The 13,280-nt window shown below is 37.2% G+C and overlaps 1 protein-coding gene across 1 annotated transcript in view; it reads left to right on the top strand.

Annotated features, from left to right (window-relative positions):
* IFT56 (intraflagellar transport 56) overlaps window positions 1-13,280 on the top strand; it is a 41,636-nt gene that overhangs the window by 6,932 nt on the left and 21,424 nt on the right. The window contains exons 5-7 of the mRNA XM_014479418.2: window positions 385-434; window positions 2,114-2,259; window positions 3,210-3,381. Coding sequence (XP_014334904.1) covers window positions 385-434; window positions 2,114-2,259; window positions 3,210-3,381 — 368 coding nt within the window. The remainder of the gene's footprint in view (window positions 1-384; window positions 435-2,113; window positions 2,260-3,209; window positions 3,382-13,280) is intronic.

Genomic DNA, 13,280 nt, shown 5'->3' with positions numbered 1-13,280 from the left:
AGAAGGAATTGACAGCACTGGATTCCTACATGTACTGCTAGGACCACAACGTTTGCTTCCTGTGTTTGGTTCTGCGTGTGAACTACACAGGATGGGCTGCTGCGGGCACTGTGAAGAGTGCAGGCTGTGCTTTACCACGAGAGTCAGGAGGAACCAGTGTGGGCACGAGCAGAACCCTAGAGTGTTTTTCTTCTGGTTCTTGATGATGTTCCTTCTACTGCAGTAGGACTAGACTAAAATAATATATATTATACAGAGACATAGCAGGATCCCATGGGTAAGGATTTGGGAGTATCCTTATCTGAGTCTCATGTCACTCCTACAAGGGACTAAGTGCCATAGACAATTGAAATCTTTAATAAGCACCTTGGATTCTTTCCTCAGCTCCAAAAAGCCGACTTCAAAACCGCCTCCTCTTCCACTTGGCTCACAAGGTATTTCTCTGCTTATTTCACACTTTTTTTTTAATGTAAAATTTTGTTTTTCTTTTTTAATTGACATAAATTAAAGCTTTTGTTTTTAAAATATTTTTCTCTTTCTTTCTTGTTACCAGCATGGGTGAAAGAGAATTAAGTAGAAATTCTTGTTAATGATATGTTTAGAGCAAGTAGAATACAGGTATTAATTTTATAGGATTTTTCTCCCCCATTAATGTTTTTTACCCTGGTAATTTATTCAGAGATGTTAGGTTTTAGTTCTTCTTAAGCAGTAGTCTTTTATGATTAGTTTGTTTCCACCATCTTATTGTCTCTTAGGAAACAGAAGCAAAGATGCTTGTCCTGACTCCCGAAAATAAATACATACTTTTCTGAATTGCCTGCCTTATAGCAATAATTTTGATCATCATCATCAAATTATTTATGAATACTTTTTCATATTATAAAATTCACACATTCTAGTAATCAAAATATAAATATGCAATAAAAAGATATTGTTGTTGTTGTTGTTCTGTCGCTAAGTCATATCTGACTGTGACTCCATGGACTGCAGCATGTCAGGCTTCCCTTTTCTTCACTATCTCCCGGAGTTTGTTCAAACATCTACCATATTTAAAGTTAACTATATTTCAACCTTTGGGCATATCCCTTTAGGGATAATTATTTTTTATATGCATAGTTGTATTTTTGTTCATTTGTTTTGCAGAATGGGATTTATGTTAAATATATACTTTTGTATTCTACAACTTACCTTTAAATTATGAGCGTATCCCTGAGTCACTAGTCTTCAAACCCGTCCTTTTTAAATAACAATCCACCATATGTGTGTGCCACAATTCATTCAGCATTTCCTAGTTATTTGGCTTCAAGATTGGTTTCGATTTTAATTATAAAAATGTAATTCTAACACCCTAGAAATAGACTTATTGAGTTATTGAGTATGAACAATAAAAATTTAAAGCTGTTAACTGATAGTGCTAAACTGTTTTACAGGAAGTTTATCTATAGGTAGTATTTGAAAATAATTGTTCTTGGTGTATTTAAAATTTTCATGCTGTAATTATCTCTCTTTGTTTAGTTCTTTCAATTTTTGCTTTACATGTTTTACAGACTCTCATTAAGTGCATACAGATATAGAATTGTTATGTCCATCTAGTAAATGGAAACATTTATCATTATCATTATGAAATGCCTATCTTTATCTCTAAAACTCTCTCTTCATGTAAACACTACTTTGTCATGTTTGTGTAGCTCTATCAGCTCTCCTTTGGTTAGTGGTTGCCTATTACATCTTTTTATATCTGTTCATTCTCTACTTTTCTATGTCCTATTTTAAATGTCTCTCTTATAAACAGCATATAAAAAAGATAGAAACATAGAAGATAAAAAGGGAGGGAGAAGATATAAAGAAAGAAATAGAAAAGAAACAAAGTAAGAATAGGGGGGGTCAAGTAGTTAATGAGTTGTAACTAAAGACTAAGGCTCTGCCTCTAGAGACTATTTTATTCTGTGTCTGAAGGAGAGATAAAGAAGACTGGGAGCTGAAGAGAAATAGGGAGAACAGAGGCAAGTGGCTGAAGGGTGGATGGAGTTAAATTTGTGTTACATAAGTGTTGGTTTCTCTAACCATTCTCTAACATGAATTTTTATGTCTTTTTTCTCTCTTACAATTTTAGTTTAACGATGAGAAGAAATTGATGAACTTCCATCAGAATCTTCAGGATATCACAGAAGATCAACTCAGTTTGGCCTCAATCCACTATATGCGATCTCACTACCAAGAAGCTATTGATATTTACAAGCGAATACTGCTAGATAACAGGTGTGTGTCCTGTTACGCCTCCTTGAACTCTCATTTTGTTACTTTCTTCTGTACCCCAGTTTGGCTGAGAACCTAGTGTCCTTTGGTTCTAATATCACCGTGTATTCAAGTCTATTTAATAATCTGGTGAGATTAAGAACTCCTTATAGTCTAGACTCATTGTGTAGATTGTCTTTCCCCCTCTTAATTGCCCTCCTATTAAGTTTCAGTACCACAGGTATATTGTATATCTGGTTATGTACTATATGTATATCTGTATACAGATATATGTATAAGTACTGTATGTATATGTATGTATGTATATATATATAAAATAAATATTTTTCATCTCTCCATAAGAACCAATTTTCGCTCCTTTGGGGGTGATATCACACCTGTTGAAAATGCATGGTCTAGATGTATCAATTTCAGTGTTGTAGTTACATTGAAGGTAATTTGCTGACAAAATTAGAAACAAACTGTTCTAAAGAACTGGCATTCCAACTTTATCACTGACTACTTGGTCTCTCTTCTGTATCCCAAAGTATCTCGTCCATCTCCCTTCTCCCTCCTTTTGCATTACTGTCATAGTCTCCCACCTGTTCCCATTCTCAGTCATCAAACCTACTTGCCTTGTCTGTCCATCTTCTGTACGGTGTCAGCTTATTTGCATTTATACTTCATTACTGATTATATTAGTTTTGTTGGTTTTTTTCCTAACATGAACAGGTAGTAGTTGAACTTTTCCCTTTCTCCTCTAGTTGTCACTTTTTACTCTACTTATATCAAAACACTCAAATATTATAACACAAAAAGAAAAAGACTACACTGATCATACTGCCTTTTTCTTTAAAAAAAGAAATGTCCTCTTTGCCTTACTGTCCAGTTGAGCCATTAAAAATGTCTGTAGTTTGACAACATTTTTGTGAAGTAGACTTAAATTGTTAATCCTTAATTTTTTCATCTAATAGGGAATACCTTGCCCTCAATGTTTATGTGGCCCTGTGTTACTACAAGCTGGATTACTATGACGTGTCTCAAGAAGTTCTGGCTGTTTATCTTCAGCAAATTCCCGATAGCACCATCGCACTCAATCTTAAGGCCTGTAATCACTTTCGCCTTTACAACGGCAAAGCTGCTGAGGTAGTGATGAAATTTGTTCTTAATTCACTTAATTCCAGTTTGAATTACCCTGTACTTCCTGGGTTATTCATAAAACTAGTATCTGTTACTCTTGATTAATATCCCTTTGTTATTGCCAGTGTGATTCTATAAGAACCCAACTGTATAAGTATTTATATTTACCAGATATTCTAAAAAAGAATGTTGACTTCTGAATTCTCTGTGTGCATCTGATATGCTGTAGATGATCTTTATCTGTGTCTTACATTACCTTAAACATGTTAAAAACCAAATACTTCTGCTTCTTTCTCTGAAATACGTTTGTGGCTCAGAGTCATCAACATGTAATCAGAAGGCTGGAGTGTCCCTCGCTCTCTCCTCCTTCATCCGCACTCTAATTTTCTCCCGGTTCCTGTCATTTCGGTTCTAGATACCTCTTTTCCCTGTGCCGTCTCCTTTGCCACTGCTCTAGTTCCGGCACTCCTTACCTCTTGTTTCAACTCCTTAAATAATTTCCCTGCCTCTCGTCTTTGTTCTCTTCAGTCCAGTCATTGAGTTTGTTTCACACACCCATATCCTCCCACTGCCATGGCTTTGTACACTCCTTTCTGTTTCCTGGAGTGCCTTTCTCTGCTCAGTGATACTGCAGTATCTCCTTTAAGGTTGCCAAGAAGCAATAGTGGGAGGCATTTTATAAGTAGTTAGAAAGTGGTTAACTTTTGGCCCTGTGCAGAATACTTTGTATCCATTATTTAAAAGTAGTTAGAAAGTTAACTTATAGGCCCTGTGCAGAATACTTTGTATCCATTATTTAAAAGTAGTTAGAAAGTTAACTTATAGGCCCTGTGCAGAGTACTTTGTATCCATTATTTAGTTTCCCTGACAATCCTGTGGATAAATTCTGTTAAACAGCTCTCTCTTTTTTTCTTTTTTTAATTTTTTCCCTTGTTGTTATAGCTCTTGTTTTATTTGAAACTCAGAATATACAGGAGTCCATACATTATGATCTCATTTTATTAAACTACACACAAACACATGCATACACACATATATACATAAACATAGATATAAATAGATCTATAAATAGATATATAGATAGCATGTTCTATACTATATCTATACAGATTCAGGTATATATATTTGAATATACTTTATGTACAGATATGCTTAGGTTAACCCTACGAGGGGGTCCATGAGTACAAATTACTTCCTTGGCCATTACTTTAGTTGATGTCAGAAGCCACCAAAATTTAAATTCAAAATTTCTTTATGTGTCAATACCCTGCCCAAAAGGTAGTGTATGTGGCATCGTATCAGCCTAGAGTAGGGGAAGGAATGATTGTGCTCAGTCGTGTCTGACTCTTTAGTGACCCCATGGACTGTAGCCCGCCAGACTCCTCTATCGATGGGATTTTCCAGGCAAGAGTATTCGAGTGAGTTGCCATTTCCTCCTCCAGGGGGGTCTTCCCAACCCAGGGATCAAACCTGCATCTACTGCGCCTCCTTCATTAGCAGATGGATTCTTTACCACTGCACCACCTGGGAAGTCCAGAATAGGTGGAGGAAGGGAGAAATTGAAACTGGAAAATTAACTACTATATCAAAGCAAAATTTATTGTGTAATAGTAGGAAGCACTATTAATACACTTTACACTAACAGCAGATTGAGTTGGTGAGTGAAACAGCATTTATCACCTGGTGGATAGAGAACACATATCCTTAACATTTGCTCAGGTTCACTTTTCATGGCTTGTGTTGATAAAGGTGCTCACTTGAGGCAAAAGAAATGCCTACAGTTAAACTGCTTAGTATGCAATGGAACGGTTGCTTTATGTATGAAATAAAATACATTCTTGGATATCCTCATTTCAGCTAAAGTCCCTGCCTAATTGACTAGTTCCCAGCATCAGCAGTTTAATAGTAAACTGGATTTGCAATTTGATCTTTAATTAGAGTTTTGGTTAAAATAAATAAAAGAAGTATATTTTTGTCTTTCTATATTAAGTCCGTCTTGGGGGCTTTGCCAATTTTGGCATAAGGTCCAACCTATTAAATGCTTATATTTTGTCTGCACATGTTCTTTCCATAGTCTGGAATGGGTGACTTGGCTAACCAATATGCTATCTAATGCTATCCAACTCAGGACAGCAAATTGTACTTCTTGTTCACTAAAAGCATGCTTTTTCATTTGAAAGTGTGTCCGTGCAGATTACATATTGATTGTATAATGTTCTCCAGCAGTAGATAACTGTAACAAATGTACCCTAAGGAGCTTTCTTTTTTTTTTTTTTTGACAGCAATAGGATATAGTTTGTTTTTACTTACGATAGTTTTATTAAACCTTCTAAAAGCAAGCATTCCTCTAGAATCTTTTATAATGGGCTCTATATTGTATAATTCATTCTCTTCTCAAACACCAAAGCATTCTGCTCTTCTATAGTAAGCATGAAATATTATGTAATGATTCATTCAATTCTTAAAGTCCTTTGAATAACTCACTCAAAGTTATACAACTAACAAGTGAGAAATTCAGATCTCTAAAGCCCATAGATGGCTGGTTCATGTTGATGTTTGACAGAAAACAACAAAATTCTATAAAGCAATTATCCTTCAACTAAAAAATAAATTAAAAAAAAGAAACAAAACAAAAAATAAAGCCCATAGACTTAACCACTAAAATTTAATGCAAATTTAGGTGTGCATTCTTCTTCTCTGCTCTAAACTTATATATATATAACATATATATGTATACACACATACACATGTAATAATACAGCTACCAAATAACAAGAATGATTTTTATATATATATCAAACAATATGGTTATTATATCTTACCAACAGATAATTGGTAATAATATGGCTATTATATATGATTCTATATCTATATATAAAATCATGCTTACTGTTTGGTAGTTGCCTAATTACCTTTTTTTTCCTGAACAAGTTTTATTATTCACAGAGAGGAAGGAGCTCTGTCCTTGGCTGCGACTCTCCTCGTGACTACCAGGACATTACTCAGCTCCTCTCCCTTCTTCTTGGCATGGATGTGTGTCCCCACCCTTTTCTTGATGAACTTGAGGCTCTGTTCTCAGAGACCTTGAGCAGCTCCACGGCTTGCCACTCCTAAAGAGTGAAGCTGCAGACCTCTCAGATCATGAGGCTTGTTCTTGGTGAGGTGCCCACAGGAACAGTGGCTATAGCTCTGTTGGCTCACGTTATTATTCATCCTGTAGGCCTTGCTGATGCCCGCAGTCATGGGGTAGCACAGAGCCGTGGCACTGAGCTGCATGGGGGCCCTTAGGGTCCAGATGGTGGTGAGTCCTACTGGAGCAAGGCCTCATGAACCTGCTTTAATTATCTTTAATCTAGATAAGCTTATTGAGGGTTGAGCCTTGTGACATTTATATCCCAAGACCTGGCACAATGTATATACAAAGTTGATGCCAATGAAGTAATGGTTGAATGAGAAATTTAAAATATGACTAACAGATTAAGGGCGAGTCATGTTTAAAAACAAGAGGACGTTCAAAACAGGTCAATAAAGATGAAGATTAAGAAAAGGCCATTGGATTTCATAACTGGTATTTCCTATGCTGATTAGGGTATCATTATTATTGAGTGTTGAAGCTAGATGTCAAGGAGATAAGGAGTGAATGAGTAACCTCTTGGACTGAGAAATGTCCTGAGGGATATGGCAAAAGAAAGACAAGTAGATGATGAAGAAACAGAAGCAGTGAGTATAGGATGCTTGTGAAAGGAAGGAATAGTTTCAGAGGATAAAGAAATTTTATCCAAATTCCAATCTTAGGTTACTAGCTATGTGGTTCAGTACAAAGTATGCAAAATAACAGTACTGAATTATTGTAGGTTTTTGGTAGATAGTGAACTGAGCAATTATCAAAGATTTTATAGGCTGAAACATAGTCAGATTTATCTTTTTATGTTTAGTGCTTTTCGTATTTTGTTTAAAAAAATATTTCCTAGCCCAAATGTTGTTCTCTGATATTCTAAAAGCCTATTGTTTTGCCTTTTACAAATCCAAATTATCTGTAATTATATCTACAAGGTTTTGTTTCTCAATTAATGACAAAGATTGACAAGTTAGATTGAAAAGACAAAACCCTAATACATGTTTTAAATATTATTGTTGCTGTTGTTGAGTCATTAAGTCCTATCTGACTCTTTGGGACTCCATGAATTGCAGTACTCCAGGCTTCTCTGTTTATCACCAACTCCTGGAGCTTGCTCCAACTCCTGTCCATGAGTCATTGATGCCATCCAACCATCTCATCTCTGTTGCCCCCTTCTCCTCTTGTTCTCAGACTTTTCCAGCATCAGGGTCTTTTCCAAAGAGTCAGCTCTTCACATTGGCTGGCCAAAGAATTTGAGCTTCCGCATCAGTCCTTCCAATGAATATTCATGGTTAATTTCCTTTAGGATTGACTGGTTTGATCTCCTTGCTGTCCAAGTGCTCTCAAGATTCATCTCCTGCTCCACAGTTTGAAAGCATCAATTTTTCGATGCTCAGCCTTCTTTACGGTCCAACTCTCACATCTGTATATGACTATTGGAAAAACCATAGCTTTGACTATGCAAACCTTTATCGGCAAAGTGATATTTCTGCTTTTTAATACTCCGTTTAGGTTTGTCATAGCTTTTCTTCCAAGGAGCAAGCATCTTTTAATTTGGTGGCTGCAGTCACCGTCCACAGTGATTTTGGAGCCCAAGAAAATAAAATCTGTCACTGTTTCCACTTTTCCCCATCTATCTGCCATGAAATGATGGGACCAGATACCATATCTTCATTTTTTGAATGCTGAATTTTAAGCCAGCTTTTTCACCTTCCTCTTTCACCTTCATCAAGAGGCTCTGTAGTTCCCCTTTGCTTTCTGCTATTAAAGTGATATCATCTGCATATCTGAGGTTATTGCTACTTCTCCTGGCAATCTTGATTCTAGCTTATGCTTCATCTAGCCCAGCATTTCACATGATGTACTCTGTGTATAAGTTAAATAAGCAGGGTGACAATATACAGCCTTGACATACTCCTTTCCCAATTTTGAACTAGTCCATTGTTCCATGTCCAGTTGTAACTGTTGCTTCTTGTCCTGCATACAGGTTTCTCAGGAGGCAGGTTAAGGTGGTCTGATATTCCCATCTCTTTAAGAATTTTACATAGTTTGTTGTGATACACACAGCCAAAGGCTTTAGCAATGAAGCAGAAGTAGATTTTTTTTGGAATTCTCTTGCTTTTTTCTATGATCAAGCGTATATTGGCAATTTGATCTCTGGTTCCTCTGCCTTTTCTAAATCCAGCTTGAACATATGGAAGTTCTCAGTTCATCTGCTGCTGAAGCCTAGCTTGAAGGATTGTGAGCATAGTCTTGCTAGCATGTGAAATGAGTGCAATGGTATGGTAATTCGAACATTCTTTGGCATTGCCTTTCTTTGGGATTGGAATGAAAACTGACCTTTTCCAGTCCTGTGGCCACTACTGAGTTTTCCAAATTTGCTACCACACTGAGTGCAACACTTTAACAGCATCTTCTTTTAGGATCTGAAATAGCTCAGCTGGAATTCCATCACCTCCACTAGCTTTGTTCATCGTAATGCTTCCTTAGGCCCACTTAACTTCGCACTCCAAGATGTCTGGCTCTAGGTGAATGAGTACATCACTGTAGTTATCTGGGTCATTAAGACCTTTCTTGTTCAGTTCTTCTATGTGTTCTTGCCACGTCCTCTTAATTCCTTCTACTTCCGTGATTCCTTGCCATTTCTGTCCTTTATTGTGCCCATCTTTGCATGAAATGCTCCCCTGTTATCTCCAGTTTGTTTGAAGAGATCTCTAGTCTTTTTCATTCTGTTGTTTTCCTCTTTATTCACTAAAGAAGGCTTTCTTATCTCTTCTTGCTATTTTCTGGAGGTCTGCATTCAGTTGGGTATATCTTTCCCTTTCTCCGTTGCCTTTTGCTTGTCTTCTTTTCTCAGGTATTTGTAAAGTCTCCTCAGACAACCACTTTGCCTTCTTGCGTCTCTTCTTCTTTGAGATGGTTTTGGTCACTGCCTCCTGTACAATGTATAAGCCTCCGTCCATTGTTCTTCAGACACTGTCTACCAGATCTAATCCCTTGAACCTAGTTGTCATCTCCACTGTATAATCATAAGGGATTTTCATTTTAAATATAGGACACAGAAAATTTGAATGTGAAAGCATGTATATCATGAGGAATATTTCTTACATGATTTCTATCATGTTTTTGTACTTTTTTTTTTTAACTTTTATTTTATTTTTAAACTTTACAATATTGTATTAGTTTTGCCAAACATTGAAACGAATCCGCCACAGGTATACCCGCGTTCCCCATCCTGAACCCTCCTCCCTCCTCCCTCCCCTACCCTCCCTCTGGGTCGTCCCAGTGCACCAGCCCCAAGCATCGAGTACCGTGCATCGAACCTGGACTGGCGACTCGTTTCATACATGATATTATACATGTTTCAATGCTATTCTCCCAAATCTCCCCACCCTCTCCCTCTCCCACAGAGTCCATAAGACTGATCTATACATCGGTGTCTCTTTTGCTGTCTCGTACACAGGGTTATTGTTACCATCTTTCTAAATTCCATATATATGTGTTAGTATACTTTATTGGTGTTTTTCTTTCTGGCTTACTTCACTCTGTATAATAGGTTCCAGTTTTATCCATCTCATTAGAACTGATTCAAATGTATTCTTTTTAATGGCTGAGTAATACTCCATTGTGTATATGTACCATAGCTTTCTTATCCATTCATCTGCTGATGGACATCTAGGTTGCTTCCATGTCCTGGCTATTATAAACAGTGCTGCGATGAACATTGGGGTACATGTGTCTCTTTCCCTTTTGTTTCCTCAGTGTGTATGCCCAGCAGTGGGATTGCTGGATCATAAGGCAGTTCTATTTCCAGTTTTTTAAGGAATCTCCACACTGTTCTCCATAGTGGCTGTACTAGTTTGCATTCCCACCAACAGTGCAAGAGAGTTCCCTTTTCTCCACACCCTCTCCAGCATTCATTGCTTGTAGACTTTTGGATCGCAGCCATTCTGACTGGCGTGAAATGGTACCTCATAGTGGTTTTGATTTGCATTTCTCTGATAATGAGTGATGTTGAGCATCTTTTCATGTGTTTGTTAGCCCTCTGTATGTCTTCTTTGGAGAAATGTATGTTTAGTTCTTTGGCCCATTTTTTGATTGGGTCATTTATTTTTCTGGAGTTGAGCTGTAGGAGTTGCTTGTATATTTTTGACATTTTAACTCTAAAATAAGATGACCTACGTCTTCTATTTATACCTCAATGTTTTAACAGCTTTATTGAGGTATAACTAACGTACCATGGAGTCACCCTTTTGAAATATACAATTCTGTGGGGTTTAGTGTATTCACCACTGTGTTTAATCTTCACCACAGTGAATTTTACTCACTTATTTATTTATTTTTAAACACTTCCCCCCCCGCCCCCTATTTTTGACTACACCATGCAGCTTGCAGGATCTAACTTCCCTAACCAGGGATTGATCCCACACCCTTGGCAGTGAAAGTGCTGAGTCCTAACCACTGGACTGCCAGGGAATTCCCACCACAGTCAATTCTAAAGCATTTCCATTACTTCACAGAGAAACTCCATAATCTATAGCTATCAACTGCCATCCCGCCAACCCCAAACAGCTACTAATCCACTTTCTGTTTCTATAGATTTGTGTGTTTTGGATATTTCCTCTAAAAAGGAGTCATATTTTAATAATATATCATCTTCTATGATTGGCCTGTTTTACTTTAGCTTAATGTCTATGAAGTTCATCTTGTTATAGCATGTTTCAGTACTTTATTCATTTTTATCACCAAATAATATTCCATTGTATGGATATACCACATTGTATTTTTCCAATTGTCAGAGATGGATATTTCGATTGTTTCCACATGCTTCCTATTATGATAATGCTGCTGTAAACAGGTATATACATGTTTTGGGGCACGTTTTGTATAAGTTTCATTTATCTTGGGCATATACCTAGAAATGGAAATCCTGGGTCATATAGTAGCTATATTTAATTGAGGAACTTTCAGACTATTTTCCAAAGTGGCTGCACCAGTTTCCACTCCCACTAGCAATGTGTGTAAGAGTTTCGAGTTTCAATGTTTCTACATCCTTACCAACAGTTGTTATTATCTGTCTTTTTCATTCTAGCCATCCCCGGGGATGTGGAGTGGAATCTCACTGTAATCTTGATTTGTATTTTCCTGACAGCTGGAATGATGTTGAGCATCTTTTCATGTGCAGTGAGCACTGCTTTGAATTTTGTGCCCTGTGCATCTCACTTGCCTCACCTTTCATCCTGGCTAGCCAAAGATCAAAGCTAGCCTCATAATACTAAAAGATTTTGTCTTTTCACTTTCATTCACTTTTGAGTGTGCAATGATGTTTTCCAGGGACAGCATGATTTCAAAATAGATTGATTACAGGCACAGATATGCCAATCAAGCTGTCATCTGTTAAGGCAGACATTGAAGAGACTTGCAAAAATAGATAACAGTACCATTCTTGTCGCTAAATTTATGTATTGGTAAATACAGTTTTTTTTTTTAATGAAAAACATGTTATTTGTGTTAATGTGTAGTAAGTTTATTAGTACTTTTGATTAATTGAATACTTTAAATTTCTGTTTTAATTTCTAATACAATATATATGAATGGCTGTAACTCACATAAACAAAAACTCTTTGGGATCCTTAGTAATTTTTAAGGTTTAAAAAAGATCTTGAGATCAAAAAGCTTGAAAACTGCTGAACTAGCCTAATATTACCCAAGACTTTGGAATTCCTGCTGTAGACAAGAGGAGATTAGTAAAAGGTTGCTAAATAGGTGTGCATTCCCATATGATATCAGGTAGAACAAGTTTGTAGTGCTTAGTGAGAACAGTCAAGAATTTAATTATTTTATCCAGAAAATCTTAGGTATCCACGATGGAGGTAGAAAAAGAAGGTGAGAATTAGTCAAAATTATAGACTGGCAAGAGGGAATAGCAGAAAGCTGAGGGAGTGGATAAATAAGCCTCAGACATTACTAAAGACACTGTAGAAATGGCTGACCATTTGTTCTAGGGGAAGTTAAAGAAACAGGATAAAACAAAAGAGATCTGATAGTTCTGATAAATAGTAACATAGAGGGGAGAAGGTACATTAATTGCATCATGTAAATAAAGGCCAATTCAGCAGGAAGAAAGTATAGGAAAATTCAGGACACAGGTGGAATGGTCAGATTGAAGAATCAACCTTAGTGGACTTCCCTGGTGTTACAGTGGTTGAAAATCCAACTGCTAATGTAGGAGACACAAGTTCAATCCCTGGTCCAGAAAGATTCTGCCTGCCATTGAGCAACTAAAGCCTGTGTGCCATACCTACTGAGCCTGAGCTCTAGAGCCCTTGACCACAACTACTGAACTACTGAGCCCAAGCCTTGCAACTACTGAAGCCCAAGTGCCTCAACCCCGTGCTCTGCAAGAGAAGCCTATACACTTCAGTGAAGAGTAGCCCCCTCTCACCACAACTACAGAAAGCCCACGTGCAGCAGTAAAGACCTAGGGCAGTAAAAAATAATAAGTAATAAATAAATAAGTTAATTAATTTAAAATGTTAAATAAAGAAAAATAACCAACCTTAGTTGTTAAAAGTTGATCACCCAAAAGGAAAGACTAACTGTGCTGCTGCTAAGTCGCTTCAGTTGTGTCCGACTCTGTGCGACCCCATAGATGGAAGCCCACAAGGCTCCCCCGTCCCTGGGATTCTCCAGGCAAGAACACTGGAGTGGGTTGCCATTTCCTTCTCCAATGCATGAAAGTGAAAAGTGAAAGGGAAGACGCTCAGTCGTGTCTGACTCGTAGCGA

The sequence above is a fragment of the Bos mutus genome, chromosome 4 (assembly GCF_027580195.1).
Source record: "Bos mutus isolate GX-2022 chromosome 4, NWIPB_WYAK_1.1, whole genome shotgun sequence".
Taxonomy (NCBI): domain Eukaryota; kingdom Metazoa; phylum Chordata; class Mammalia; order Artiodactyla; family Bovidae; genus Bos; species Bos mutus.
This window is presented reverse-complemented; position numbering and strand designations above follow the sequence as displayed.